The sequence below is a fragment of the Panthera leo genome, chromosome A2, assembly GCF_018350215.1.
Source record: "Panthera leo isolate Ple1 chromosome A2, P.leo_Ple1_pat1.1, whole genome shotgun sequence".
Lineage (NCBI taxonomy): Eukaryota > Metazoa > Chordata > Mammalia > Carnivora > Felidae > Panthera > Panthera leo.
Genome location: NC_056680.1, coordinates 152,498,708 through 152,524,285, shown reverse-complemented (window position 1 = coordinate 152,524,285; position 25,578 = coordinate 152,498,708). Strand labels below are relative to the sequence as shown.

Here is a 25,578-nt window from a genome sequence, read left to right as displayed (position 1 = left end):
AGGGGTGACACTAACAATTATCGTTTTCTTTCAGGAATCTGTGCAAATATTCTCACGAGGTTCTCTCGGAAGAGAACTTCAAGGTCCTGAAAAATCATGAGCTCTCTGGACTGAACAAAGAGGAATTAGCAGTGCTCCTCGTCCAAAGTGACCCCTTTTTTATGCCGGAGGTGAGTTATGATTCCTTCGTTTCAGCAGCAGAGAGAATATTGGCAGTGTTGAAACACAATGACTCAAAGTTCCCACCAGGCTCTACAGATGGCAGTCAACAGGTGGCTATTGCTGAGTGACCCAAAGATTCCAGAAATTTCCTTCCTATGTGAAGTGATCTGAAGATGCGGTAGTAAGAATAGTTGACGCTTTACATCTAGATAGCTTCCTGGAAGGAGGCGGGCTTTGAATTGAGGTTTTGGAAGATGACAGGGTATATTGGTTGAGGGTACAGGCAGCACTTTTGTACCAGAGACCTCAAAATGTACTGATCCAGATAAAATAGAATTTTTGAAACTTATTTATTTAGAGAGAGAGCAGGGGAGGGGCAGAGAGAAAGGGAGAGAGAGAATCCCAAGCAGGTTCCGAGCTGTCAGCACAGAGCCTGATGCAGGACTCGAATGCAAGAACTGTGAGATCATGACCTGAGCCAAAATCAAATGTAGGACACTCAACAGAACGAGCCACCCAGGCGCCCTACAAATAAAATGTAATTTTATTTCTCTCTCACTTGATAGTCTAGATCCAAGGTTATCAAACTATGGCCCATGGGGCAAATATGGCCTGCTACCTGGTTTTATAAATAAAGTTTTATTGGAAATAGCCACACTCATTCATTTGCATATTGTCCATTCCTGCTTTCTTAACGCAATAGTAAGCTGAGTAGTTGGAAGAGAGACCAAATGGCTTGCAAAGCCTAAAACATTTCCCATCCGGTCCTTTACAGAAAAAGTTTGCTGATTTTTCGTCTTGCCTAGATGTAGGTAGGCAGGTAGCCAGTGGAGGGGTCGGGCAGCTGGATTCCACGATGTCATTCAGGGACTCAGGCCAGTAGGTAAACCTCTCTTTTGTTTCAACATGTGGCTTCCATCTCCAGGTACAGTGAGGCTGTTCTTATTGTCACCATTTTCCTACCAGCAGGGATGTGAAGAGGAAATAAGTGGAAGGCAGTTTCCTTTTTAGAAGACGTGACCTGGACATTGTATATAGCACATCTGCTCCCATCTTATTGGCCAGAGCTTATCACATGGTCACACTTAGCTGAAAGGAAGGCTGGGAAATGTAGTTTCTGGATAGGTAACCATGTGTGCATCTAAAACTTGGAAGCTTCTGTTACCAGAAGAAAGAGAGGGACAATGGCAGATAGTTAATGGCAGTCTCATCCATGTAGGAATATTGACTTGAATCGGAGGATGGTGTTTAAAGAATGGTACCTGGCCTGAGAAGAGTCCTCCAGCAGAGATGTTACCCTCACGCTGGAAGAGAAGCACAGAACAATAATGAAAGGACCCATGTAGAGTGGATGGAAGGGGCGGAGATAAGATAAGCAAGATTGGAATGCAGATGTGCTTTTATATAAGACAAGATAGCTATTAGGGTCCTTTGGAAGGTGTTAAACTTTTTTTTTAAATGTTTATTTATTTTTGAGAGAGAGAGAATACGAGTGCAGGGGAGGGGAAGAGAGAGAGAGGGAGACACAGAATCCGAAGCAGGCTCCAGGCTCTGAGCTGTCAGCATAGAACCCTACACGGGGCTCGAACTCACAAACTCTGACATCATGACCTGAGTCCAAGTCAGGCACTTAACGACTGAGCCACCCAGGTGCCCCATGAAGGTTAAGCATTTTTGGATTCTAAGTTCATGTGTTTCCCTAAGGGAAGAAAAAGCTTATGACAAGAGGGGTGATTTTGAGTTGACCACTGAGCTCAAGAAAGATAGGAATGCAAAGCACTCTATAAAAATGTTTGGGGAGCGGGATGAGGGGAGGAAAATATTCCCCATTTTCTCTCCCTGCCACATGCATTCTTTCACCTGGATACTTGGATTTGTCTCTCTCTCTGTTTCCAGGAGCCCAAGGTTTAGAGATCTTGTCTTGAGATGTCTATGGTCTTTGGCCTACGTGTCAGCCCAGCCCCCTAAGGCTACCAGCATGGGGAATGTACCTTATACACCAACCTCATTAAAGGTCCCATTGATGAACAGGGGCATCCCTCCCTTTTCCTTTCATGTGATGGAACAATGAATGAAGGCTTGTTAGGATGCTTGAGAAGAGCATTGACTCATGGTCCACCCTTAGTCTCGTGTTAAAGTTGGGAGTTTGGGAAGGTCACTCAGTAGATCTGATCTCTGCTTCAGTTCTCCCAAAGTCACCAAGGACTTTTTATATCAAGTCCTTGGAGAATAAGGGCAGTGGCACCTCTTCCATTCTCTAGGGAGGAGGCCAACAATTAAGAACCTACTAGAAGGTGCGGTTGCTGAGAGATCCCAGAAGAGCCCATTGACAAAAGCACTATGAAAGTCCTCCTAGAAGAATGCTCTTGTCATCGTTTATCACACAGTCCAGAGAAGGAGGCACGGACACCTTTCCCTTTTAAGAATTTAGTACCCATGATTAGTGGGCTGGGAGGCTCACGGCTAACGAAGTTAATTGCCATTTGCCATTCGTCAGGGCTGAGATTGCAGACGGAGAGACTGCCCTGTTTCCTGGACTAGATGTCTGAGGGGCTGGGTCCTGTAGTGGAAAATCGATGAGAGCCTTGGTAGCATGAGTGTGTATTCGAAAATGTTGGGCAAGAGAGTCCCTACCGGAGTGTTCTAGTGTGGGTGAGTAGGGTGGAATATTGTCATAGGGGTCCAGCAGGAAGGAATCAGCTAGAGTTCAGCTAGTGCAAGGAATAGTTGGTCAACAATGGTCCTTCCATGTCTCTCAAAGTCCTGACTGCCACCAACTACTTGTGTGATCTCGGACAAGGCATTTAATCCTCCTGGGTCTTGCTTCATTTGCTGTTTTGCTAACATTTAGGCGCGCCTGCAAGTGATAGGCACTGAGTTAAATCTTGGAGGCAGCAATGGACAAGACACACTCCTGTCCTAAAAACCTTAAAATATTCACACTTTGTCACTTTGCCTTGACCTGTGAGAACATGAAAGCATCCGGCAAACCTGACTTCCTGATATATAAGCTTGTAAAATTACAATGTACTTATGAAAGGAAGACATGTTGTCATTTGTTCTGGCCTAATAAAGGCAGGAGCATTCTTAACTTACTCGTTAGGACCGTCATAGGATTGTTAGCCAAAGTGGCATTTGTGAAGTTGCTGATTGTTTTTCTGCCCAAGCCTCAAGGACACTGGTTCTCAAGCTTTAGTGAGCGTCGGAATTGCCTGGAGGGTTTGTTAAGCCAGAGTGCTGGCCCCACCTCCGGTGACTCTGACCGAAGATATGGGGAAGTGTCTGAGGATTTGCATGTAAGTTTCCAGGTGGAATTAATGCTGCCCATCCAGGGACCACACCTGGAGCACAGATGGTGTAGAGTCTGGAATCTGGATCATAGGCTCTATAGCAATGATACCTGTTTGAATCAGGTCTCCGAAGTTGTCTGTGTACTTAAATTGTTGGCTAGAGTCTGAATCTCATGTCCCTGTGCCCAGATAAATCAGTCAACCAATGAGGTGGTTTGCTCAGTCTCTTGGAACCATTGATAAATGTTTTCATCTTTAGGGTTCTTTATGTAATGATTCAAACATCTGTAGCCCATTTTATATTTTGCACGGCACATTTGCATATTTGATTATTTAATCTGCTCAACATCTTGGGTTAGGTGGACAGAGCAAGTATTTTCCTCCTTCACAGCAAAGGAAACAGGCTGGGGAGTAAGTAATTCAGGTGAGATCACTTAGCTGGTTGTAGGGCTGCGGACTTTTAAATCTGTGTCTTGCAGTCCTGCATCATATGGTCTGGCCACCATGATAGTATTTCAGTAAGAAGCACTTATGCCCTCTTTTCAGTAGGAACTACATGTCTGCAGAGCTAGATGTGCAGATATTTCTACTTACATAGAAATATAGGGGCACCTGGGTGGCTCAGTCGGTTGAGCGCCCAACTTTGGCCCAGGTCGCCATCTTGCTGGTTCACAAATTCAAGCCCCATGTGGGGCTCTGTGCTGGCAGCTCAGAGCCTGGAGCCTGCTTCAGAATCTGTGTCTCCCCCCCTCTCTGTCTTTCCCCAGCTCATTTCTGTCTAACTCTCAAAGAAAAAAAAAAAAGAAATATAAAAATTACCTTCTTTACTTGCCCTTTTGAGGAACTTTGCCACATTCTACCTAGTAGAGACAACAGTTGTAAGACTCACGTGTCTTTTTGATTTTTTAATTTATTTCTTTTGAGAGAGAGAGAGAGAGAGAAAGAGAGCGAGCGTGTACGTGAGTGGGGGAGGGGCAGAGAGAGAGAGGGAGAGAGAGAATCCCAAGCAAGCTCTGAGCTGCCAGCGCAGAGCCCGACATGGGGCTCAGAGTCATGGACAGTTGAGATCATGACCTGACCCGAAATCAAGAGTCGGACGCTTAACCAGCTGAACCCCCTAGGTGCCCCAGATCCACGTGTCTTTTTAACTGCAGGTAAGACTTGATAGCCTTCCTCTTTGGGGTTCCTTTGTGACGGAGGGCTCCCTTTGGGTCCTGTTTGGTCCTACCTATGGCCGGCCATCTTATTTTGATTCTTCAAAAAGGTTATTAAATTCATGTTTCTTTTCGTTAGTTTGCAGGCCTCTTCTACCCCAAATAAATCATCAGTAGAATACAACTCATCATAGATTGTGGAAGACGCGTGCATTTTCTCCTTTGTTGTATGCCTGCTTGCTTCCAACATTTTTGCATACTTAGGCTTTTCTTCATGAATGTGTGGCAGATGAGGCAAGGTGTTACCGTCTCAGGCTCTTGTTTCTCTCTCTGCAGATATGCAAAAATTATAAGGGAGAGGGTCGAAAAGTTATTTGTGACCAGCATCCATCATGCGAAAGACTCCACATCTGCGAGCACTTTACCCGAGGGATTTGCGGTTATGCCAACTGCCTCAGGTCCCATAACCTGATGGATAGGAGGGTGCTGGCCATCATGAGGGAGCACGGGCTGAGCCCCAGCGTGGTTCAGAACATCCAGGATATCTGCAACAGCAAGCACGGCCGAAAGAAACACCCCAGGGGCAAAGGTAAATGCTTTTCTACTTTTCCATTTGCAGAAGAAACGGAAATAAGCAGAAATCACAAGGAAAGTGTAACTTTACCTATAATCATTTCTATCTCCCCGTGTAAGACTGTTTTCCCTTTCAGGACTTGTCTACATGTATACATAATTTTTGCATAATTATAATCATAGCATATGTGCAATTTTGCAATTTGATTTTCATGCTAACCACTATCCACCTACCACCCCCCCCTCCTGATTTGTTAAAATGTTTATTGTTTTTCTAAAAGCTAATTGGTGGGGCGCCTGGGTGGCTCAGTTGGTGAAGTGTCTGACTCTTGGTTTCAGCTCATGATCTCATGGTACGTGAGTTTGAGCCCTGCATTGGCCTCTGAGGCTTAGGATTCTCTGTTTCTCTTTCTCTCTGTCCCTCCCCTGCTCCCGCTGTCTTTCTCTCTCTCTCTCTCTCTCTCTCTCTCTCTCACAGAATAAATAAACTTTAAAAAAGGAGTTTTAAAAGCTAATTGATGAAGCTTTTTTTTTAAGGGAGGAAGACAATTTTTTTTGTTAGTTTCACCACTTGTTAACATTTTGTCCCCAAAATATTCCGTGACAATTATTCTATCCCTTTGTCTCGATATATCAACGCTGACACACACATATAACATTTTTGTGGTTAGAGCATTTGAGGTATGCAGTCATCAGGAGCCTTTACACCTAAATATATCAGCACACACTTCCTCAAAACCGGGCCACTCTACTGTCTTCCATAACAACAATACAATTAATGCAGGAAATCTAGCATTAATGCAAAACTATATGCAATTTAATTACAGTCCTCAGTACTATTTCTGGAAAAATGTATTTATTTTTAGTTTTTATTTTTGTTATTTTTTTTCTTCAATGTTTATTTATTTGAGAGAGAGAGCGAGCGAGAGCGAGTGGGGGAGCAGCAGAGAGAGGGAGACAGAAAATCCCAAGCAGGCTCCATGATCTGTGAGCACAGAGCCTGACTTGGGCTCTATCTCACGACTGCGAGACCCTGATCTGAGCCAGTATCAAGAGTCGGACGCTTAAGCAACTGAGCCACCCAGGCGCCTCCCGCCCAGACCATTTTTTTTTTTTAATTTTTTTTTTTAACGTTTATTGTATTTTTGAGACAGAGAGACAGAGCATGAACGGGGGAGGGTTAGAGAGAGGGAGACACAGAATCTGAAACAGGCTCCAGGCTCTGAGCTGTCAGCACAGAGCCCGACGCGGGGCTCGAACTCACGGACCGCGAGATCATGACCTGAGCCGAAGTCGGCCGCCCAACCGACTGAGCCACCCAGGCGCCCCCCGCCCAGACCATTTTTAAGTGTTCAGTGGCATTGAGTACATTCGCATTGTTTTGCAGCCGATCTCTAAAACTCCCTTCATCTTGCAGAACTGAAACTCTATACCTATGAAACAAACACCTCATTCCCTCTTCCCGCCCCCCAGCCCCTGGCAACCCCCATTCTACTTTCTGTTTCGATGAATAGGACGACTCTGGGTACCAAATATAAGTAGAATCACACAGGAATTGTCTTTTTGTGACACTGGCTTATTTCACTTTGCATAGTAGTCCACCGTATGTATGCCTCAGTTTGTGTATCCGTTCATCCATGGCTGGGTCCTTGAGTTGCTTCCACCGTTAGCTGTTGTGAATAATGCTGCTGTGAAATACGGGTGCACAGAGGCCTGCTTGAGACCTGGCTTTCCATTCTTTTGGGTAGGCAGCTGGGTGTGGAGAATTACCGTCACACGGTAATTCTATGTTTAATTGTGTGAGGAACCGTCATCCCATTTTCCATAGCAGCCGCGCCAATTTTCTCTTGCCAGCAGCAATACACGAGGGGTCCAGTTTCCCCACCTCCTCACCAATACCTGAATACTTGTTATTCTCTGTTTTTAGGTTATTAGCCATTCCGACGGGTGGGAAGTGGTCAGTTCCATTCCTTTCTTTTTTGAGATTTTTAAAATGTTTAATCTCACTTTAAGAGAAAGAGCATGTGCGTGTGAGTGGGAGAGGGGCAGAGAGAGGGAGAGAGAGAATCCCAAGAAGGCTCTGTGCCATCAACGCAGAGCCCAACACAGGGCTTGAACCCGCGAACCTGTGAGATCATGACCTGAGCCAAAATTAAGAGTCGCATGCTTAACCGACTGAGCCAGCCAGGTGCCCCGATCAGTTCTGTTTCTTGAGCATTTTCACATTGTCTGATGATATTAACACTTGCAATTTTTTTATGCCTTGGTGAAATGGCTGTGAAAGACATGAATTTTATAAAACAAATAGAATACATAATTCTAAGATTCTATGATACGTAATAAACAATAACACCTCCTTATTCGAGAAATGCTTTATAATCAACCAGGTATTTTCACCCAAAATATCTCCTTATTGTTCCTGACAGCAAAGCTATAAAGAAAGGCAGGAATATTATTAGCCTTAATTGGTAAGGAGACCGAGGCTCAAACATTTTAGATGACTTTTATTGCAAGCAGTCTTAAATCGTTTTTACTATGAGTAAATAAAAGTGATGCGTTCAAGGCCTCACGCTGCTAGACAGGGGCGCAGAGGTTAGGTGTTCTGGCCCCACATCTGGTGTTTTTTCTCCCACATCACAGCGCTCTCTGAACAGGGGAACGCTTGGAAGGATGTTTCCTGGTGTAGTTTCCCAGTATAAATTCAGTGTGTGCGAGAGAGATCTTTATTATCCGCCCTGGTTAATTTACTTAATTAACTATTTTGTTGGCAGGAGAAGGCTGTTTGCTTTTACTATTCCTGCTGCCCTCTGAAATTTGAAGAAAAGGACCTCTTCCTCCCCTTCCTCCCCCCACAGTAGCTCATATATCACACTCATGCACACACAACACACCATGCACATACGTGCATACCACACACAAGCACACGTACGATCACATCATACACACATACTCCATACGACACCTATCACACATGCACGCCTTCCCGAGGGACACAGCTCACACACCAGTTATTTTCTTTAAATGTTTCTTTTTTTAAAGTTTTTATTTATTTATTTTGAGAGGGAGAGGGAGAGAGAGAATCCCAAGCGGGCAAAAGCTCTGGAAAATTTTGTGAATCCTTAATTTGTTGGGGAACCTTCATCACAATATGGGCAAAATCTAAATGCGTTGAAAAATCCTCCCTGACTTGAACTAGTTGGTCTCTCCGTCCGCCATAGCGGTTGACTGTTGGCTTGAACCAGAGCATAGTGGACAGCCCCACCTATGAGTGTGGGGGCTTAGGGCTCATATCTGAGTCTCAAGAGAGAAGTCGAGAAGAGCCAGGTTCACTCTGACTCTTATCTGAGACCATGGGGTGGTATTTCTTACTAGCACAAGAGCAGATTCCTTCGTCCTCTTGACAAGCTTCTCCAGATTTTTACACACCAGATTGGGACAAGTAATTTAATAGAGCTTGGGTAGCAAACTCGGAAAAGCTGAGGAAGAACCGTAGCAAGAGCCTAATCCTGTTAATGCTAATTTTCCTTGTGTTTTTCTTTTCCTAGCTCCTTGCTCCCATCGTAGAGATGTGGCATACAGAGGGAGAAGCAAGAGCAGAGAACGATCGTTTCAGGGCGGTCCAGAATTTCTCCCACCTGCTTCCGCTTCTACTCAGAAGTCCAGCACCCCCAGTTCAGATCAAATCGGCCACAGGCCTCCCCTGGATGACATGCCCGTAGGGGAGCTGGCCCACAAGTTCATGCATTTGGGAAGTCAAGATTGCCCTCAGCCTTCCCCGGTCTCGCCTAAGGTTGATAATCTTGGAGGATCAGGTCAAATGGAAAGAAGCCAGCGGTTTTCAGAGAATGGCGGTCCAGAGGATCTCTTTTTCGGGAATCAAGGCAGCACTTCCCTCCCTTCTGACCCAATGCCAGCTTCCAACCGGAGGGGCCCTGCGTCCTGGCTGAATGACAAAGGCACCGGGAGAGGGAGTTTGTTTGCCCAGAGTCGGGCTGCCCCTGGCTCCCCTCTGGCTTCTCCACAGACACCTGAAACCACAACCACCAGAAAGAGCGTGGGGATGCTTTCCACAGATGGCACGAATGCCGAGGGCAGAAGCGGGAATCAGAATGTCCAGTATTTCTCGCTTTTCAATAATAATGTTGATGGCGCGGCCCCAGATGGAGCTTCCACAAGTTCTCTAAATTACAAAACCACAACCAGCGGACAGAGAGAAAAATCGTTACCTAGGAATCAGGACACTGGAACTACTCACGGTGGTCTCCAGACCACTGGCAAAATTACAGATGGCGCCGATCCAGCAGCGGCCTCTGTGAACAGTAACCACAGTGAGAAGACAGTTTGGCCTGGTAAATCCATCCACAGCACAGCAAATGGCTCTAGTCAAGTTGCGGACGAAACCACTGATGTAAATAAGACTGGTGCTTCTGGTTTTGGCTTCACATTGACCTGCAGAGGGGATAAAAACGTGCTGTACTTCGGAAGTCCGGGTCTGGGAGCCCAAGGCCTGCCAACTCCTCAGGAGACCCCTGCCCCCACACAAGTCAGCACTCTGCCCAAGGTGCCACCTTCTACATCCTTCTCAAGCAACAGAGCTGCAGCCTATGCAACCCATGGTCCGAACCCTGCCCAGATCTCTGCTGGCCCTGCCGGTGACCTTGTAGGTCCAAGCTGTGATCTGTGTAAGTCACTGAAGGACAAAGGGGGCCCCATGACTTGTGTCTGCAGCAGGCCGGTGGCTTCTCTTTGGATGTTCCCCAGTAGATACTAAGGGACGTAGAGTCGGAAGGTTAGGTGAAGGGGTGTTACTGCTGAGGAGACTGACATGAAGGTTGAAGGACCAACCAGTTGTATCGTGTGGAATAAGCCGCCTCATTTACTGAGAACAGGACTAGGTTGGCCCTGGTTTATTTTTGGTTATTTTTAAGCATCACTCTCACATGACCCAAATGTTCATGTTGGCTTTTACTGAGGGGCTGTCTAGGCTCTCACGAGCAACACGTGAATCTAGAATTTTCTCGAACATGGTCCCAGTTACAGATACTCTTTCCCATTGTGAGGTCAGGTGTCTTGATTTTGGGTTTAAACACTGAGATCGGCATACGTGCATTCTCTTTTGTTTTATAGATTCTGCATCTGACGTTGAGAATACCAGCTCTTCCAGGATGGATGACTGTAGCCCACAGGAAATTTGTCTTGACCATCTGTGTAAAGGTTGTCACCTTGGTGAGTTACTTAAAGACTTTCTAGAAGCAGAAGCTTTATTAGTAGTAATACGGCCAACATTTATTGAGCTTTTAGTGTATGTTAGGTGCATGGTCAACATATACCTGATGATGGTCCATCATCTTTGAACTTCACGTCAGCCCTAATAGTAGGTTCTGTTGTTAACCCATTTTACAGATGTGGCAACTAGAGGCACATAGAGGTTAAGACCTCACATACGTAACTAGCCAAGTTGGGTTTTGACCCTAAACTGCCCAGCCAGCCTGGGTTCTCCACCCCTGCATGGTAGACTTTTTCCTTTTGTAATTTGGCTTTAGGTAAAATATTCTAGTTAGTCAGACCCATGTTGTCATCTACTAAAAGCAAACAAACAAAAAACAAATCTCCAGAAATAAAGGTCTCCCGGCCGACGCATTTTCACAGCTCAGGTCCTGCCACTGAGGCATTGCCTCTCTTCTGGGCCGTGGGCTCGTCACAGTTGATCCTCACACATGGCCTGAGTCTGCATGCCACAGACTGTGTGCCCTCCAGCCAAGGAGCCATACCTGGTCACTGTGCCCTCCCACCAGGCTTCCCATGGAACAGTGCCTGGGACAATTGGCTGTCCTCTCAGCGTCCTACCACTTTCTCCTTTTCATGGCTCAGCCCCAGATGTGTGCATCACACTGGATCTCCTCTGCTTGACCCCCTGAGTGGTCTTAGACTCACTGACCTGTGCCGGAAAAGGAAGATGCTGCCCTGTGTTCTCAAAATCAAGTTTTTAATTTTTTTCTTCATTTTTAATTAATTGTGGTAAAATACACATAACACAGATTTTGCTATCCTAATCATTTTTTTTAAGTTTATTTATTTATTTTGAGAGAGAGAGAGAGAGACAGAGAGAGAGAGAGAGAGAGAGAGAGGGAATCCCAAGCAGGTGCTTAGCTGTCATCGCAGAGCCCAACGTGGGGCTCGATCTCGCGAACCATGAAATCATGACCTGAGCCGAGATCAAGAGTCACGTTTAACTCACTGGACCTCCCAGGTGCCCCATCCTAATCATGTTTAAGTGTGCAGTTCAGGAGTGTTAGAGTCACATTGTTATGCCACCAAAATCCAGGACTCTTGTTCCTCTTGCAAAAGTAAACCTTTAATACCGTCTGAACAGCAACGCTTCATTCCCCTGCTGCCTCCAGTCCCTCCAGTCCCTGGCACTTTCGCTCCCTTTCGCTTTTTTGGGGGGGGTATACACCCAGGAGTGGAATCACTGGATATTATGGTAATTCTGTGTTTCTTTAAAAACTTGTTTTGTCAGGGCGCCTGGGTGACTAAGTCGGTTGAGCATCTGACTCCGGCTCAGGTCATGATCTCAAGGTTCATGAGATCGAGCCCCGCATCGGGCTCCGTGCTTATAGCTCAGAGCCTGGAGCCTGCTTCAGATTCTGTGTCTCCCTCTCTCTCTGCCCCTCCCCTGCTCATACTCCGTCTCTTTCTCTCTCTCTCAAAAATAAATAGACATTAAAAAAATTGTTTTGGCAATTCTGTGTTTGATGTTTAGAGAAACTGCCACACCATTTTCCACAGCAGCTGCACGATTTTACATTTTTACTAGCAGTGTGCGAGGGTTTGAGTTCCTCGTGTCCTCGCCAACACTTGCTTTTTGTTTTGAGTTGGTTTGGTTTTAGAGTAGCCATTCTAAGGAGTGTGAGTTTCGGACTTGATGAATGGTTATATACTTTTCAATCAGCCAGACCATAGTCATTGCCACTCTGGGTTTTCCTGGGATGTCGAAATCTGCCTCTTTTGGTTTCAAAGTAATCACACATCTTTTGAGCCTTTCAAAATGATGTAAACATGACATACTGAAAACTGAAGGACAGAACTGTTTTTTGTATTCCTGTATTAATGGGCTTATGACGTTAATTAAAAAAAATTTTTTTAATGTTTTTATTTATTTTTGAGACAGAGAGAGACAGAGCATGAGCAGGGGAGGGGCAGAGAGAAAGGGAAACACAGAATCCGAAGCAGGCTCCAGGCTCTGAGCTGTCAGCACAGAGCCCGACGCGGGGCTTGAACTCACGGAGTGTGAGATCATGACCTGAGCTGAAGTCAATCGCTCAACCGACTGAGCCACCCAGGTGCCCCCTTATGATGTTAATTTATCATTCAGTAAACATTCATTTTGTAGCGGTGTATTGAGTGTGCACCCCTATGCCAGTCACGCAAAGGGGGCGTCAGCTAAACAACGATGCACGCTTTTCTTCAGTGAGTTTGTAATTAAGGTGGGCATCCAAACATCCACAAATGAGGAAAGGTCATTAAATAAGTACATAAATCATGTAAGTACCAACTGGATACTGGGTACTGGCTAAGGGAATATAAAATACAAATCAGATGAGAATAGAATTGCACGGGGCGCCTGCATGGCTCAGTCAGTTTAGCATCCGACTTCAGCTCAGATCATGATCTTGTGGTTGGTGGGTTCGAGCCCCCATCGGGCTCTGTGCTAACAGTTCAGAGCCTGGAGTCTGCTTTGGATTCTGTGTCTCCGTCTTTGCCCCTCCCCTGCTCGCGCTCTGTCCAGTTATCTCTTTCAAAAATAAATAAGCATTAAAAAAAATTTAAAAGAAAGAATAGAGTTGAGTGAGGGAATTTTTCTGGAAGAGCTGAATCTTAGGCCGGGGCTTCAAGGAAATACAGTTGCTGATGCTAGAGAGCGATTTGTTTACACATACCCCTTGGGGGTGCAGAGAGGGTAACAATAAACTTATAATGACCGCAGATTTCCATTTGGATAAAGTGCTCTTTGGGGAGAGGGGAATTTTCCTTTCCTTTCCTTTCCTTTCCTTTCCTTTCCTTTCCTTTCCTTATCTTTTTTCTTTTCTTTCTTTTTAACATTTGTTTTTGAGAGAGAGAGACAGACAGTGCGATTGGGGGAGGGGCAGAGAGAGAGGGAGACACAGAATCCGAAGCAGGCTCCAAGCTCTGAGCTGTCAGCACAGAGCCTGATGGGGGGTTCAAGTCCATGAACCATGAGATCATGATCTGAGTTGAAGACGGACACTTAACCGACTGAGCCACCCAGGCACCCCGGAAGTTTTGTTTTTTGATGAGTCTCTGTTGGTAATAAGGGAACTTGAACAAACGGATATGGGGCAGTGTGGGCCGGAACCGGAATGGGCAAAGGCGTAGCCTGGAAATGTGTTAGCGTGCAAGCCTGGCAGGGTGGGAAAGGCAGCCCTCAATGGGGAACGTCAGCAATGAACTTGGTTGAATTGTTAGAACGCCCACTCACCAGATCCTCAGACCCCCTCTCTCTGTCTTTGTAGCAAGCTGCAACAAAGTTCACTTCCACCTGCCTTACCGGTGGCAGATATTACTTGCAAACACCTGGATGGACCTCCAGCCCATGGAGAACATTGAGAAGGCCTATTGTGACCCCCAGATCCGCAGGTAAGTTGGTGGCCAGACTGTGGCCTCTGAGGTCCACAGTGCCATCAAAGGGAAGCATAGTGCTAGGCTTACGGTGAGAAGGAAAAACCATTTTCCTTCAGAATCCCCTTCAAGTTTGAGATAACTCTGGAAATTAAAATGGCAAATGCCTGCCGAGTTCATGAAGAAAAACACGAGCTGGGTAGATTTAAGGTCACGAAGAGCCTGGCTAATTAATACTAGGGATTCTGGGACTATTTGCAAACTCGTGTGATTTAATTTTTTTTTAATGTTTTTATTTATTTTTGAGAGAGAGAGAGAGACAGAGTGAAACCCGGGGCGGGGGGGGGGGGGTTGGGGGGAAGGACAGAGAGAGAGGGAGACCCAGAATTTGAAGGAGACTCCAGGCTCCAAGCTGTCCGCGCAGAGCCTGCTGACACGGGGCTCTAACTCACAAACCAGGAGATCATGACCTGAGCCAAAGTCAGATGCTTAACTGACCGAACCACCCAGGTGTCCCAACAAATTTATATGATTTAAACAGTGACACAGTTATTATCAGTATGTCCTGCAGAAAAACACAACACAGAGTTCAGCTTGTATTACTGTCAGCTCATGATAGGACTATGGAAAGTACAGTGATTGTAGCTCAAAATTAGCCTTTGGCTCAATGTCATAGTTGTAGAACGCGATTTGAGTAATTTCATACAGTTCTAGGGCACATTTTGTTGTCTGCTTTAGCATTTTATACCTTCCTTTGTGTTTGCTAGTTTCTCAATCCTGGAGGTATCTAAGAGGATAACTTACCTGTTTTTGCCAGGGGTGAATTGGGTGATACCATACATGACCGTATTTATAAAGTGCCTCCTAGCTTTCTAAAGGAAATTCTTTTTTTCTTCCCTACTCCCTATGCTGTATTTTTCATCCCTGTGATTTACTTTATAACTGAAAGTTTGTATCCCTTACTTCCCTTTATCCCCCCACTCCCTCCCCTCTGCAACCACCAATTTGTTTTCTGTGTTTATGATTCTGTTAACAACTCTTCCTCCTCCTCTTTGTCCTTCCTGTTATAAGGGAATTCTTTTTTTTTTTTTATGTTTATTTATTTTTGACAGAGAGAGAGAGAGAGAGAGAGAGAGAGAGAGAGCGTGAGCAGGGGAGGGGCAGAGACAGAGAAGGAGACACAGAATCTGAAACAGGCTCTAGGCTTTGAGCTGTCAGCACAGAGCCCGACGCGGGGCTCGAACTCACAGACCACGAGATCATGACCTGAGCTGAAGTCGGATGCTCAACCGACTGAGCCACCCAGGCGCCCCTATAAGGGAATTCTCTGGGGGGAAATTGCAAACATGTCATCTGTATAGTGAATTTTTGGTGGAGATTCTGTGTTGCTGCATTTTGCCACTAGAGGGTAGCATCAGCTACTTACTTGTTTCTAGGTGTGTTTTTCCCCCCTAGGAAAATCTGCCTCTGGCTTTCTCAACCTTAGCACTCTTGACTTTTGGGGCTAGATAATTGTTTACTTTTGGGGGGCTGTTTAGCAGCATTCCTGGCCTTTATCCACTAGATTTTTATTGTTATAACCAAAAAAGTCTTTCTTTTTTTTTTTTTTTAATTTTTTTTTTTCAACGTTTTTTATTTATTTTTGGGACAGAGAGAGACAGAGCATGAACGGGGGAGGGGCAGAGAGAGAGGGAGACACAGAATCGGAAACAGGCTCCAGGCTCCGAGCCATCAGCCCAGAGCCTGACGCGGGGCTCGAACTCACGGACCGCGAGATCGTGACCTGGCTGAAGTCGGACGCTTAACCGACTGCGCCACCCAGGCGCCCCCCAAAAAAGTCTTTCAATATTGCTAAATGTCTCCATTGCTCATTGGGAACCACTGATGTAGGAGGTGTTTCTTAGAGCAGTAATTTTCACACTTGTTGGTCTCGGGTCCCCTCTACAGTCTTAAACTATATTGAGAATCCCACAGAACCTCTCTTTATGTGAATTGTACCTGTCAGTATTTACCATATTAAAAATCAAAACGGAGAAAAATTCAATTTTTATGGATTCATTGAAAAATAATACAAACTCATTACATGGTAACATAAATACCATATTTTTATATAACTATGTTTATATAAGTATATATTATCATATGTAGTAGCTATTTATGTATAAATAGTAGGTGTTTTCCAAAACAAAGCAAAAAAATTCATCTAGAAAATGCCATTGTTTTATATTTTTGCAAATCTCTTTAATTTGCTGTAGAATCACACATCGTGTAGCCTCTGGGAAAACTCCACTGTGCACCTGTGAGAATATGAAAGTAAAAAAGGCAAATAATGTCTTAGTATTATTATGAAAATAACTTTGACTTTCCTGGCTTCCTGAAAAGGTCTTGGACCACATTATGTAACTATTTAAATAGTATTACTTGAGGGGTGCCTGGGTGGCTCGGTCGGTTAAGCGTCCGACTTCGGCTCAGGTCATGATCTCACGGTCTGTGAGTTCGAGCCCTGCGTCGGGCTCTGTGCTGACAGCTCAGAGCCTGGAGCCTGCTTCGGATTCTGTGTCTCCCTCTCTCTGACCCTCCCCGGTTCATGCTCTGTTTCTCTCTCTGTCTCAAAAATAAAAAAAACGTTAAAAAAAAAAATTTAGAAAAAAAATAGTATTACTTGAAAAAACTGACCTACCATGAGTTGCTAATATTAAGCCAATCAGTAGTTTTGTGGGCACAGTTTTATATTTATTTTTAATTTTCTTCCTTTCAGATTTGTGTTTAAATTCTAGTTAGTTAACATACAGTGCAATATTTGTTTCAGGAGTAGAACTGAGTGATTTGTCACTTACATACAACACCCCGTGCTCATCATAACAAGTGCCCTCCTTCGTCCCCATTCCCCATCTAGCCCATCCCCCACCCACCTTCCTCCATCAACCTTCAAGTTTGTTCTCTGTCATTAGGAGTCCCTGATGGTTTGTTTCCCCTCTCTCTTTTACCCCCTGATGACCACAGGTGACCATGTGGTCGTCTGTTTTGTTTCTTAAATATCACATATAAGTAAAATCATATAGTGTTTGTCTTTCTCTGATTGGCTTATTTTGCTTAGCATAATACACTCTGGCACTATCCATGTCGTTGCAAATGGTGAGATTTCATTCGTGTTGATGGCTGAGTAATATTCCGTTGTGTATTTATATATATATATATAGGCATAGATATACTATATCCGTATCCACTCATCGGTTGATGGACACCCGGGCTCTTTCCGTAGTTTGGCTGTTGTTGGTAATGCTGCTATAAACATCGGGGTGGTATTTTGTTAACTTGAAACTCTTCCCCTTCAGCTTTTCTATCGGAAATAAGAACATCAACTTCCAGATGATGGTTTGTAATTGTAATCCTATCCGGCGTATCTCCACACCTTCATCTGTCACAGTGCTGACCAATTTTGTCTTTGCCACAAAATGGATTTGGTACTGGAGGAGCAAATCGGACAGATGGGTTCAATATGGGGAGAAGGTGAGTACCGTTCCTCCTTGTGGAGGCTCTTGTTTAAACTCGGCCACTTCAGGAAAAAATATTAATAAAATGTCTGACACCTGCATGGTTACCCATGGCACATGGGTGTAGTTGAACTAGTGCGTTTTCACGTTATACACCACTGTATTGGTGTATTTTGTAGCAAACATATACTCCGGGATTGCATTCATCAACAGCAACAGCTATTAATTCTTTTCTTTTTTTAAAGCTTATTTATTTGAGAGAGAGAGTGAGGGGGAGGGGTAGAGAGAGAGGGAGAGAGAGAGGATCCCAAGCAGGCTCCATGCTGTCAGCGCAGAACCCGACGGGGGGCTGGAATCCACCAACCGTGAGATCACCACCTTGTCCAAAATCAGGAGTCAGACACTTCACAGACGGAGCCACCCAGGTGCCCCTCCTGCAATTGAATTTTTAATATGAGTTGGGGCAACTGCGATTTCTGGGTTAGGAGCCCCCCCTAGTAGAAAGGGAGACAACAGCAGCTTTTGTCAACCCAGGGCAGGTGCATATGCTTTGACTGTGAACTCTCCGGAATGTAGACTTGATATCCTTTTAAGGAAGTTCAAGTGCTTAACCAAGACCTGGCCCTACATAGATGGTAGACAGGGAGAGGAAGTGATGTTGGGCAGGATGATGATTGAATGGACGGGCAGCTGGGCAGCAATGGTGCAGGACAGAGTGACAGCTGGAGGGCGGGGCCTGGTTGTCACGGGGTTTGCATCAGGCGGATCCGGACCCAAGGAGATGTTTACCAGCTGGTGTACCTGTGACAGCTGGTGTAGAGGGGCAGGGAGCCTATGGCCCGAGAGAACCACCCGAGGCAAAGACACGCCTTAGCTCTAGATCAAGGCAGTAATGTAGGCACAGGACAAAAGCCAAGACCTGGCTACTGAACATGAGATACACATTCAAGTCTTTTGGGAGAAAAAAAAATAATCGAAGACCCTACCATGCATTCATTCATTCATTCACTTAATCAGAACTGGAGTACAGTGTGAGGGAAGGGCCCGAAGGAGAACCAAGTGTGAAGCTTGAGAGGCTGTCCAAATGCTCAGACACTGAAATTGCCTCGGTGTGTCCAGTAGGACAGCCACTAGCCCCTTGTGGCTGTTTAATTTTAAACTTCAGTTAATTGAATTTGAACAAAACGAATAATTCAATTCCACGGTAACAATAGTCACATTTAAGTGCTCTACGACCACTTGTAGCGAGCAGCTATCACAGGGGAAAACACAGAGAACATGTCCAGTGAAATGTTCCAGAACGTTCCAGTGGACAATGCTGATCTAGACGTGAGGGTCTTGCTCGTTAAAATCAGGTCCACAGACCAACAACATTGGCACCATGGGAGCTCTTTGAAATGCAGAATTAAAACCCAGTTCCCAGAATTTTATTCTGCATTTTATTTTTTTTATTTTTATTTAAAAAAAAATTTTTTTTTTAACGTTTATTTATTTTGAGACAGAGAGAGACAGAGCATGAACGGGGGAGGGTCAGAGAGAGAGGGAGACACAGAATCTGAAACAGGCTCCAGGCTCTGAGCGGTCAGCACAGAGCCCGACGCAGGGTTCGAACCCATATACCGCGAGATCGTGACCTGAGCTGAAGTTGGACGCTCAACTGACTGAGCCACCCAGGCGCCCCTTTATTCTGCATTTTAAAACAATTCCTGGGTGATTCACATACAAATTAGAGTTTGAAAGGCCCTGGCCTAGAGTAAATTCCTTCCAGCCTAGAATGGGGTCCTGCAGAGATATAGGACTTCAGCTGTCAGAATGGGAGATGAGGACAGAGATTCGCATTGGCAAACCAGTGTCCCCAGAGGTGACAGACCTACCTTGCTGCTCCCTGTGTTCACAGGCGTTTGCCCAAGTCACTGCTCTTTGGGGTCGTAGGAAGGCATGTGAATTACCCGGGCCGTCATCTACCTAATCTTGGATACCTCATTTCCTACTGCCCACCAAGGATGGTAGTCTCTTTTACAATGATCCTGACAGATCATGTCCCAGCAGCTGTTGCAACAAACATCTTCACGGGGTTAATTGTTGGATGCTGTGGGGCACCTGGGTGGCTCAGTCGGTTGAGCGTCAGACTCCGGCTCAGGTCATGATCTCACGGCTTGTGAGTTCGAGCCCCGCGTCGGGCTCTATGTTGACAACTCGGAGCCTGCTTCGGATTCTGTGTCCCTCTCTCTCTCTGCCCCTCCCTTGCTTATGCTCTGTCTCTCTCTCTCAAGAATAAATAAAAAACATTTTAAAAAAATTAAAAAAGATTGTTGGATAATGCGGTTGAGAAAGTTCTTCTAAAGTTAGCCTCCTTAGCCTCCTTGTCGCTTCCACCCGTTTGTCCTGGTGCTACCTCCTGAACCACATTCTAGTTTATTCCAGCTTTACACCGTGTACAGGTGTTGGGACCCAGCTTTCCTGCCCTTACCATACTCCTCTCCAGGCTAAAGAGACCTAGTTCAAGACATTTTCCTTGAAGGCTTTCATTGTGGCCCCCTCGCCTTATATCCGGCAGGCATCTTCACTGGGGAAGGAGTAGGGGTATGTGTAGCTGAAAGCCTCAGAATCCAGAGTGTCATTAAAGGGACCAGTAGCCCCTCCCCATCATAGGCTGCCAGCAGGAACTTGCTGTCATTAACTCCTCCAGTTTAGATCATGATGAACAAGTGTCTCCTTGCCATTAAATATTGGGAACCCCTCCTATTCGGGCTTACGTGCAGTCTGCCCTGGTCTGCCAGCCCTGCGTTGGGTGGGGACAGTGGAATGGTGGCCTAGCTTGTCTCCTCACTAGAATCCACACGCTTCCCTTTACCCATCCATTCTGATGTCTAGACCCTTCACGTAGGCCTTGAGACGTGGCCCCAGCCTGGCAACCTTTACAGCCTGGTTTGGGAGGCAAGCTGCATTCCTGTTTAAGTCCCGTGGCTAAAATACAATTGTGTAAGATACAATGGCAGAGGTTTCTTAAAAGCCTACCCTCGAGTGTCTTTACCTTTTTTTTTTTCAATCAGGTCGACAAACAGCAAGCTGCAAACGTCGACTCTTCGTACCTGGAGTCTTTCTTTCTGTGCTCTCCGAGGGGAATTGTGCCATTTCAGGCGGGTTCACAGAGCTACGAGCTGAGTTTTATGGGTAAGACTCTGCGTTTGGCAGTGACCCCTACTGTTGGAATCTGGCACACGGTGTGCACGTGGGAATGGGAGCAGAGTGTATATACACGCTGAACACAGCATCAGGGTTCCTTTTTAGCAAGGCACGCGGGATGGTGGTGTGGAAGCCAGTGGAGACCTGTGCTGGAGAGCCTTGGCTCTCTACGTAACCCTGGGAACAGCACCTGGCCTGTCTGGGCCACAGCTCCCTCATCTGTAAAATGCGGGCATTGGACTAAATGGACGGGCTGTTTCCCAGGCCGAGGCAAAAGTTCAGGTGCTGATGACTACAGTAGAGACTTTGGACCCATTGGTGCCTTCAGAATTGTAAAACCTCCCTGTTCCTTCTGGGCTTCATCGTCTAGGTTAGTGGCTTTATCCATCACTTTTCCTTTTTCTTATCTTTTCTTTTTTTTTACATTTTTCTTAACGTTTATTCATTTTTGAGAGACAGAGACAGCGTGAGTGGGGGAGGGGCAAAGAGAGAGGGTGACACGGCATCTGAAGCAGGCTCCAGGCTCTGAGCTGTCAGCACACAGCCCGACGCAAGGCTCGAACCCATGAACCTGAGATCATGACCTGAGCTGAAGTCGGGTTCTTAACCGACTGAGCCACCCAGGTGCCCCTATCCATCCCTTTTTCTAGAGACTTTGCCTTCTGCCATGTTTGTTTGAGCCGCCATGGGAAGGCTTTCAGTTTAGTTTCTACCAATCTGTTGTGTTTAGTAAGAAATCAGGGCAGGAACTGCCCTCCCTCTAAATGTACTGTCCTTTCAGCTGCACCCCTGGGACGCTCCCTGTATACGGTTGGGTAGTTGCCCTTTCAGGATCAGCCCTACAGGTGCTTTGAAAGAGGTAAAGAAGACTTTCTCGCGTCCTTGACATTCCAGGTGGTACCTCGCATTTGGGCCCTGTACCAATTGTTGTGTATTAAGCCTCCAAAAACCATTATACCAGCTACTGTATTTTGGAAAGCAATCTGGTTATACATATCAAGAGATATTAAAATATGATTGCCTTTTCATGGTCTCAGGAATCTTTTTAAGGAAATAATTCACCAGAAGGGGAAAAAAAAAGGCTATGAACATGACGATGTTTATTAAAGCCTATTTGATATGCTATAGTAGAGGAACAGCCTGTAGGGTGGTCGGATAGTGATTAAAACAGGGTATTGAATTTCATTGGAGTATTGGTTAAAATTATGATTACGAAAACCATGCAGTAAAGTCAAAATTTGATATTGTTAAGTGAAAAAGGCAACCTCCCAAGTTTATGTTTGTACTTTTCCTCTTTAGATGTTGTATTTCAAATGTTTATTTATTTTTGAGAGAGAGAGAGAAAGAGAGAGAGAGCGCTATTGTGTGAGTGGGGGAGGGGCAGCGATAGAGGGAGACAGTCCCAAGTAGGGTCTGTGCTGACATGGGGCTCGAACTCAAACCATCAGATCATGACCTGAGCCAAAATCAAGAGTAAGTTGCTTGACTGACTGAGCCATCCAGGTGCCTCTAGATGTTGTATTTCAAATCAAGGTTTTTTTGTTTTGTTTTGTTTTTAATTTTTTAAAAATTTTATTTGAGGGGCACCTGGGTTGCTCAGTCGATTAAGCATCCGACTTCAGCTCAGGTCATGATCTCGCGGTCTGTTCGAGCCCCGCATTGGGCTCTATGCTGACAGCTCAGAGCCTGGATTCTACTTCAGATTCTGTATCTCCCTCTCTCTTCCCCTCCTCTGGTCGTGCTCTATCTCTGTCTCTCAAAAGTAAATAAACATTTAAAAAAATTTTTAAATTTTATTTGAGAGAGAGAAAACAGGAGTTAGGGAGAGGTATAGGAGAAAGGGGGGGAAAGAGAGAGACAGAATTCCAAGCAGGGATTCTGATCCAGGCTCCAAAGATACTCCATCAGAGGCCTCTTTATATTTTGTACTTTTTTTTTTTTTTTTTCTGAGAGAGAGAGCCTGGGAGCAGGGGCTGTGGGGGGAAGGGACAGAGAGGGGGAGAGACAGAGAGAGAGAGAGAGAGAAAGAGACAAAGAGAGAAAATCTTAAGCAGGCTCCATGTGCAGCATAGAGCCCGAGGTGGGGCTCGATCCCATGACCCTGGGATCATGATTTGAGCCAAAATCAAGAGTTGGACGCTTGGGGCTCCTGGGTGGCTTAGTAGGTTGAGCGTCCAATTTCAGCTCAGTTCATGATCTTGCAGTTCGTGAGATTGAGCCCCGTGTCAGGCTCTGTGCTGACAGCTCAGAGCCTGGAGCCTGCTTCCAATTCTGTGTCTCCCTCTCTCTCTCTGCCCCTCCCCTACTCACGCTCTGTCTCTGTCTCTCAAACATGAATAAACGTTAAAAAAAAATTAAAAAAAAAAGACAAGAGTTGGATGCTCAACCGACTGAGCCACCCAGGTGCCCCTCAAATCAAAAGTTTTTTTAAAAGAATTAATATGCATGGTAAGTGCAACAGTGTGCACACATGACCAAAACCAGAGGGCAATAGGAAGGAATAGAAATCTCTTCCGTTGGATGGTGAAATTAAGAATGACTTAAATCAAAAAAAATTTTATTCTTTGGGTACTATTCTATTGTTTTGGCAATTTAAATGGGTGTTGGACAGAGAAGAACCAATAATGGACCTGGTTCCCGAATCTGGAGAAAGGTGACCAGCAGTTCTCGTTCACTTGGTTCATAGAAACTAGTTTGGAGCCATTTGCGGTATTCCAGGGTCTTTTTTTTCCTGTTTCTGATATTGTCATTCATGAATCTAGTATTGGAACGCCACCCATGTCGCTAGGCACCGTTCTAGGTGCTGACATACCAGGCAGTTTCTGAAAGTGATACCAGCTCTGGGGAAAAAGAAGCAGTGTGAAGAAGCAGCCAGAGAACTGGAGGAGTCCTAGGAGAGCATCTTGTTTGTATCCCAGGAGGAAATTTTGGAAGGAAGGGAGCACCTGTGCCCATGGGAAGGAGGGCCCCCAAGAGAGGGAGGAGCTGGCGCTAAGACCGAAAATTGCAGATGAGCTGGAGGTTTCAAAGGGCGGCGGGAAGGTTGGGAGCAGGGCTGTGGCATGATCTCATTTGATCTTTTTATCGTTTATGTTTGTTTCACTTTACACCAACTCTACTGAAGCAGAATTGCTACAATGGGGTGCATCCGTGTTAAGCGTGCAGTTGGATGCGTGCTGACCGATGGCGTGCAGCTGCTATCCTGATCAGGATCTAGAGCTTTCCAGTCATCGATCCAAAAAGTGTCCTCATGCTCCTTTGCAGTCACTCTTCCCACCCCCATTTGCTGTCTCTATAGTTCTGTCCATCCTAGAACGTCACAGAAGTAGAATCTTGTGGTGTTTTCTGCACGTGGCTGACTCCCTTCACTCAGAATGTTGTTTCGATTCACCTGTGCGGTTGCACGTGCAGTGGTTCTTCCCTTTTCAGTGCTGAGTAATATTTCATTGTAAGGCTGTACCTTGGTTGGTTTACCCATTCATCTGTTAATGGGCAGTTTGGTTATTTTCACATTTTGGTTATTATAATGATGCTACTAAGAACATTCAAATGCAAGTCTTCGTGTGAGTGTAAGTTTTCATTTCTCTTGGGTGAGTATGAAGGAGTGGGATCGCTAGGTCACATAGGCACCAGGTGTTTATAGGAAACTGCCCAACAGTCTTCCAAAGTGGCTGTGCCATTTTATACTTTCACTAGCAATGTAAGTTGATTTACTTTTTTTTTTCAAGTTTATTTGTTTGTGTTGAGAGAGAGAACGTGGGAGGGGCAGAGAGAGACAGGGAGAGAGAGGATCCCAAGCAGTCTTTGCATCAGCAGCGCAGAGACCCAATGCGGGGCTTGAACCCACGAAATGGGAGATCATGACCTGAGCTGAAATCAGGAGTTGCACACCACTGATGTGCCCCGGGTGATGATTTACTTAAAAAACAAAAAACACTTTCTTTAACATTTGTTAATTTTTGAGGAAAGAGACAGAGCACAAGCTGAAGAGGGGCAGAGAGAGAGGGAGATGCACAATCGGAAGCAGGCTCCAGGCTCTGAGCTGTCAGCACAGAGCCCAATGCGGGGCTCAAACCCAGGAGCTGTGAGATCATGACGTGAGCTAAGGGCGGACGCTTAACCAGTGTCAGGGAGCCACCCAGGCGCCCTGATGATTTGCTTTTTAAAGAGCTCACTCTGGCTGCAACTTGGACCTGGGTCTACAACATGCATGAATTAAAAATGACATTTCACACTTGATCTAGAAAAATCCTTCAAGATCTAGCTACCACATTCCAACCCATAATTATTAATGCCTGGTTTAGGGTAGCTTATATGGATGATGTGCTGTTATCTGGCTACCCATGTCCTCCCCTTTACTGTCTGACTTCAATTTAGAGATTAGATTAATTGCTGACTGCTCATCTCATCACCTGTTTGTTTTCTGGGTCTTACAAGAGGGCAGTGAAGGATACAGCTTTTTAATCACGAGAAACTTCCATCCAAAAGGATTTTCTCTTATTCATACATGTCACAGTTCAGTGGTGAAGATCTGCTGTATTCCTAGCCTACGAAAAATAACAAGAAACGTTTTCTAGAACTAATTCTTGGTTCTTGTTTGTTTTCTTTTTTCTGTCTAAAGGGATGATTCAAACAAACGTAGCTTCCAAGACCCAAAAGAATGTTGTCAGAAGGCCAAAATTCGTGTCTTACGAGGATGTGGAACAGATTAAAAGGGGGTTCAAGTAAGTGTTCAGAAGCACTGCCTGCTGGCGGATGCTGTAGGTGTTCACCCGCCGATCTCCCCAATCTACTCCTGCATCTGTTTTCTTGAGATCTTCCTGCTTGCATAACACTGCAGTTTCCTTTTGCATCCTCTATGCTTGTGAAGCGGTACAGGGTGGCTGAAAGGGTAGGCGAGCAGGAAATCTGTCTCTTCCTCTGACTCACAGGGGACTTGGCGGGAGCCTCAGCTACCCGGGTCTCAGCCTCTTCACTGTGCACGGCAGGATCGAAGGGGTGTGCCTAGAAATAACCAGATGCACCATTAGAGGGGCTTGTGTTCCTGTGGGTTCTTCTGCATATCTTTTGTTTTGTTGA

General features: G+C 45.4%; 1 protein-coding gene across 4 annotated transcripts in view; it reads left to right on the top strand.

Moving 5' to 3' along the window:
• Positions 1-25,578, top strand: part of ZC3HAV1 (zinc finger CCCH-type containing, antiviral 1) — a 61,454-nt gene that overhangs the window by 16,811 nt on the left and 19,065 nt on the right. For all 4 annotated transcript variants that reach the window (XM_042925988.1, XM_042925996.1, XM_042926001.1 and 1 more), the window contains exons 2-9: positions 35-170; positions 4,943-5,195; positions 8,725-9,861; positions 10,307-10,405; positions 13,714-13,837; positions 17,155-17,329; positions 20,367-20,487; positions 25,121-25,223. In XM_042925988.1, the coding sequence (XP_042781922.1) occupies positions 35-170; positions 4,943-5,195; positions 8,725-9,861; positions 10,307-10,405; positions 13,714-13,837; positions 17,155-17,329; positions 20,367-20,487; positions 25,121-25,223 (2,148 nt within the window). The remainder of the gene's footprint in view (positions 1-34; positions 171-4,942; positions 5,196-8,724; positions 9,862-10,306; positions 10,406-13,713; positions 13,838-17,154; positions 17,330-20,366; positions 20,488-25,120; positions 25,224-25,578) is intronic.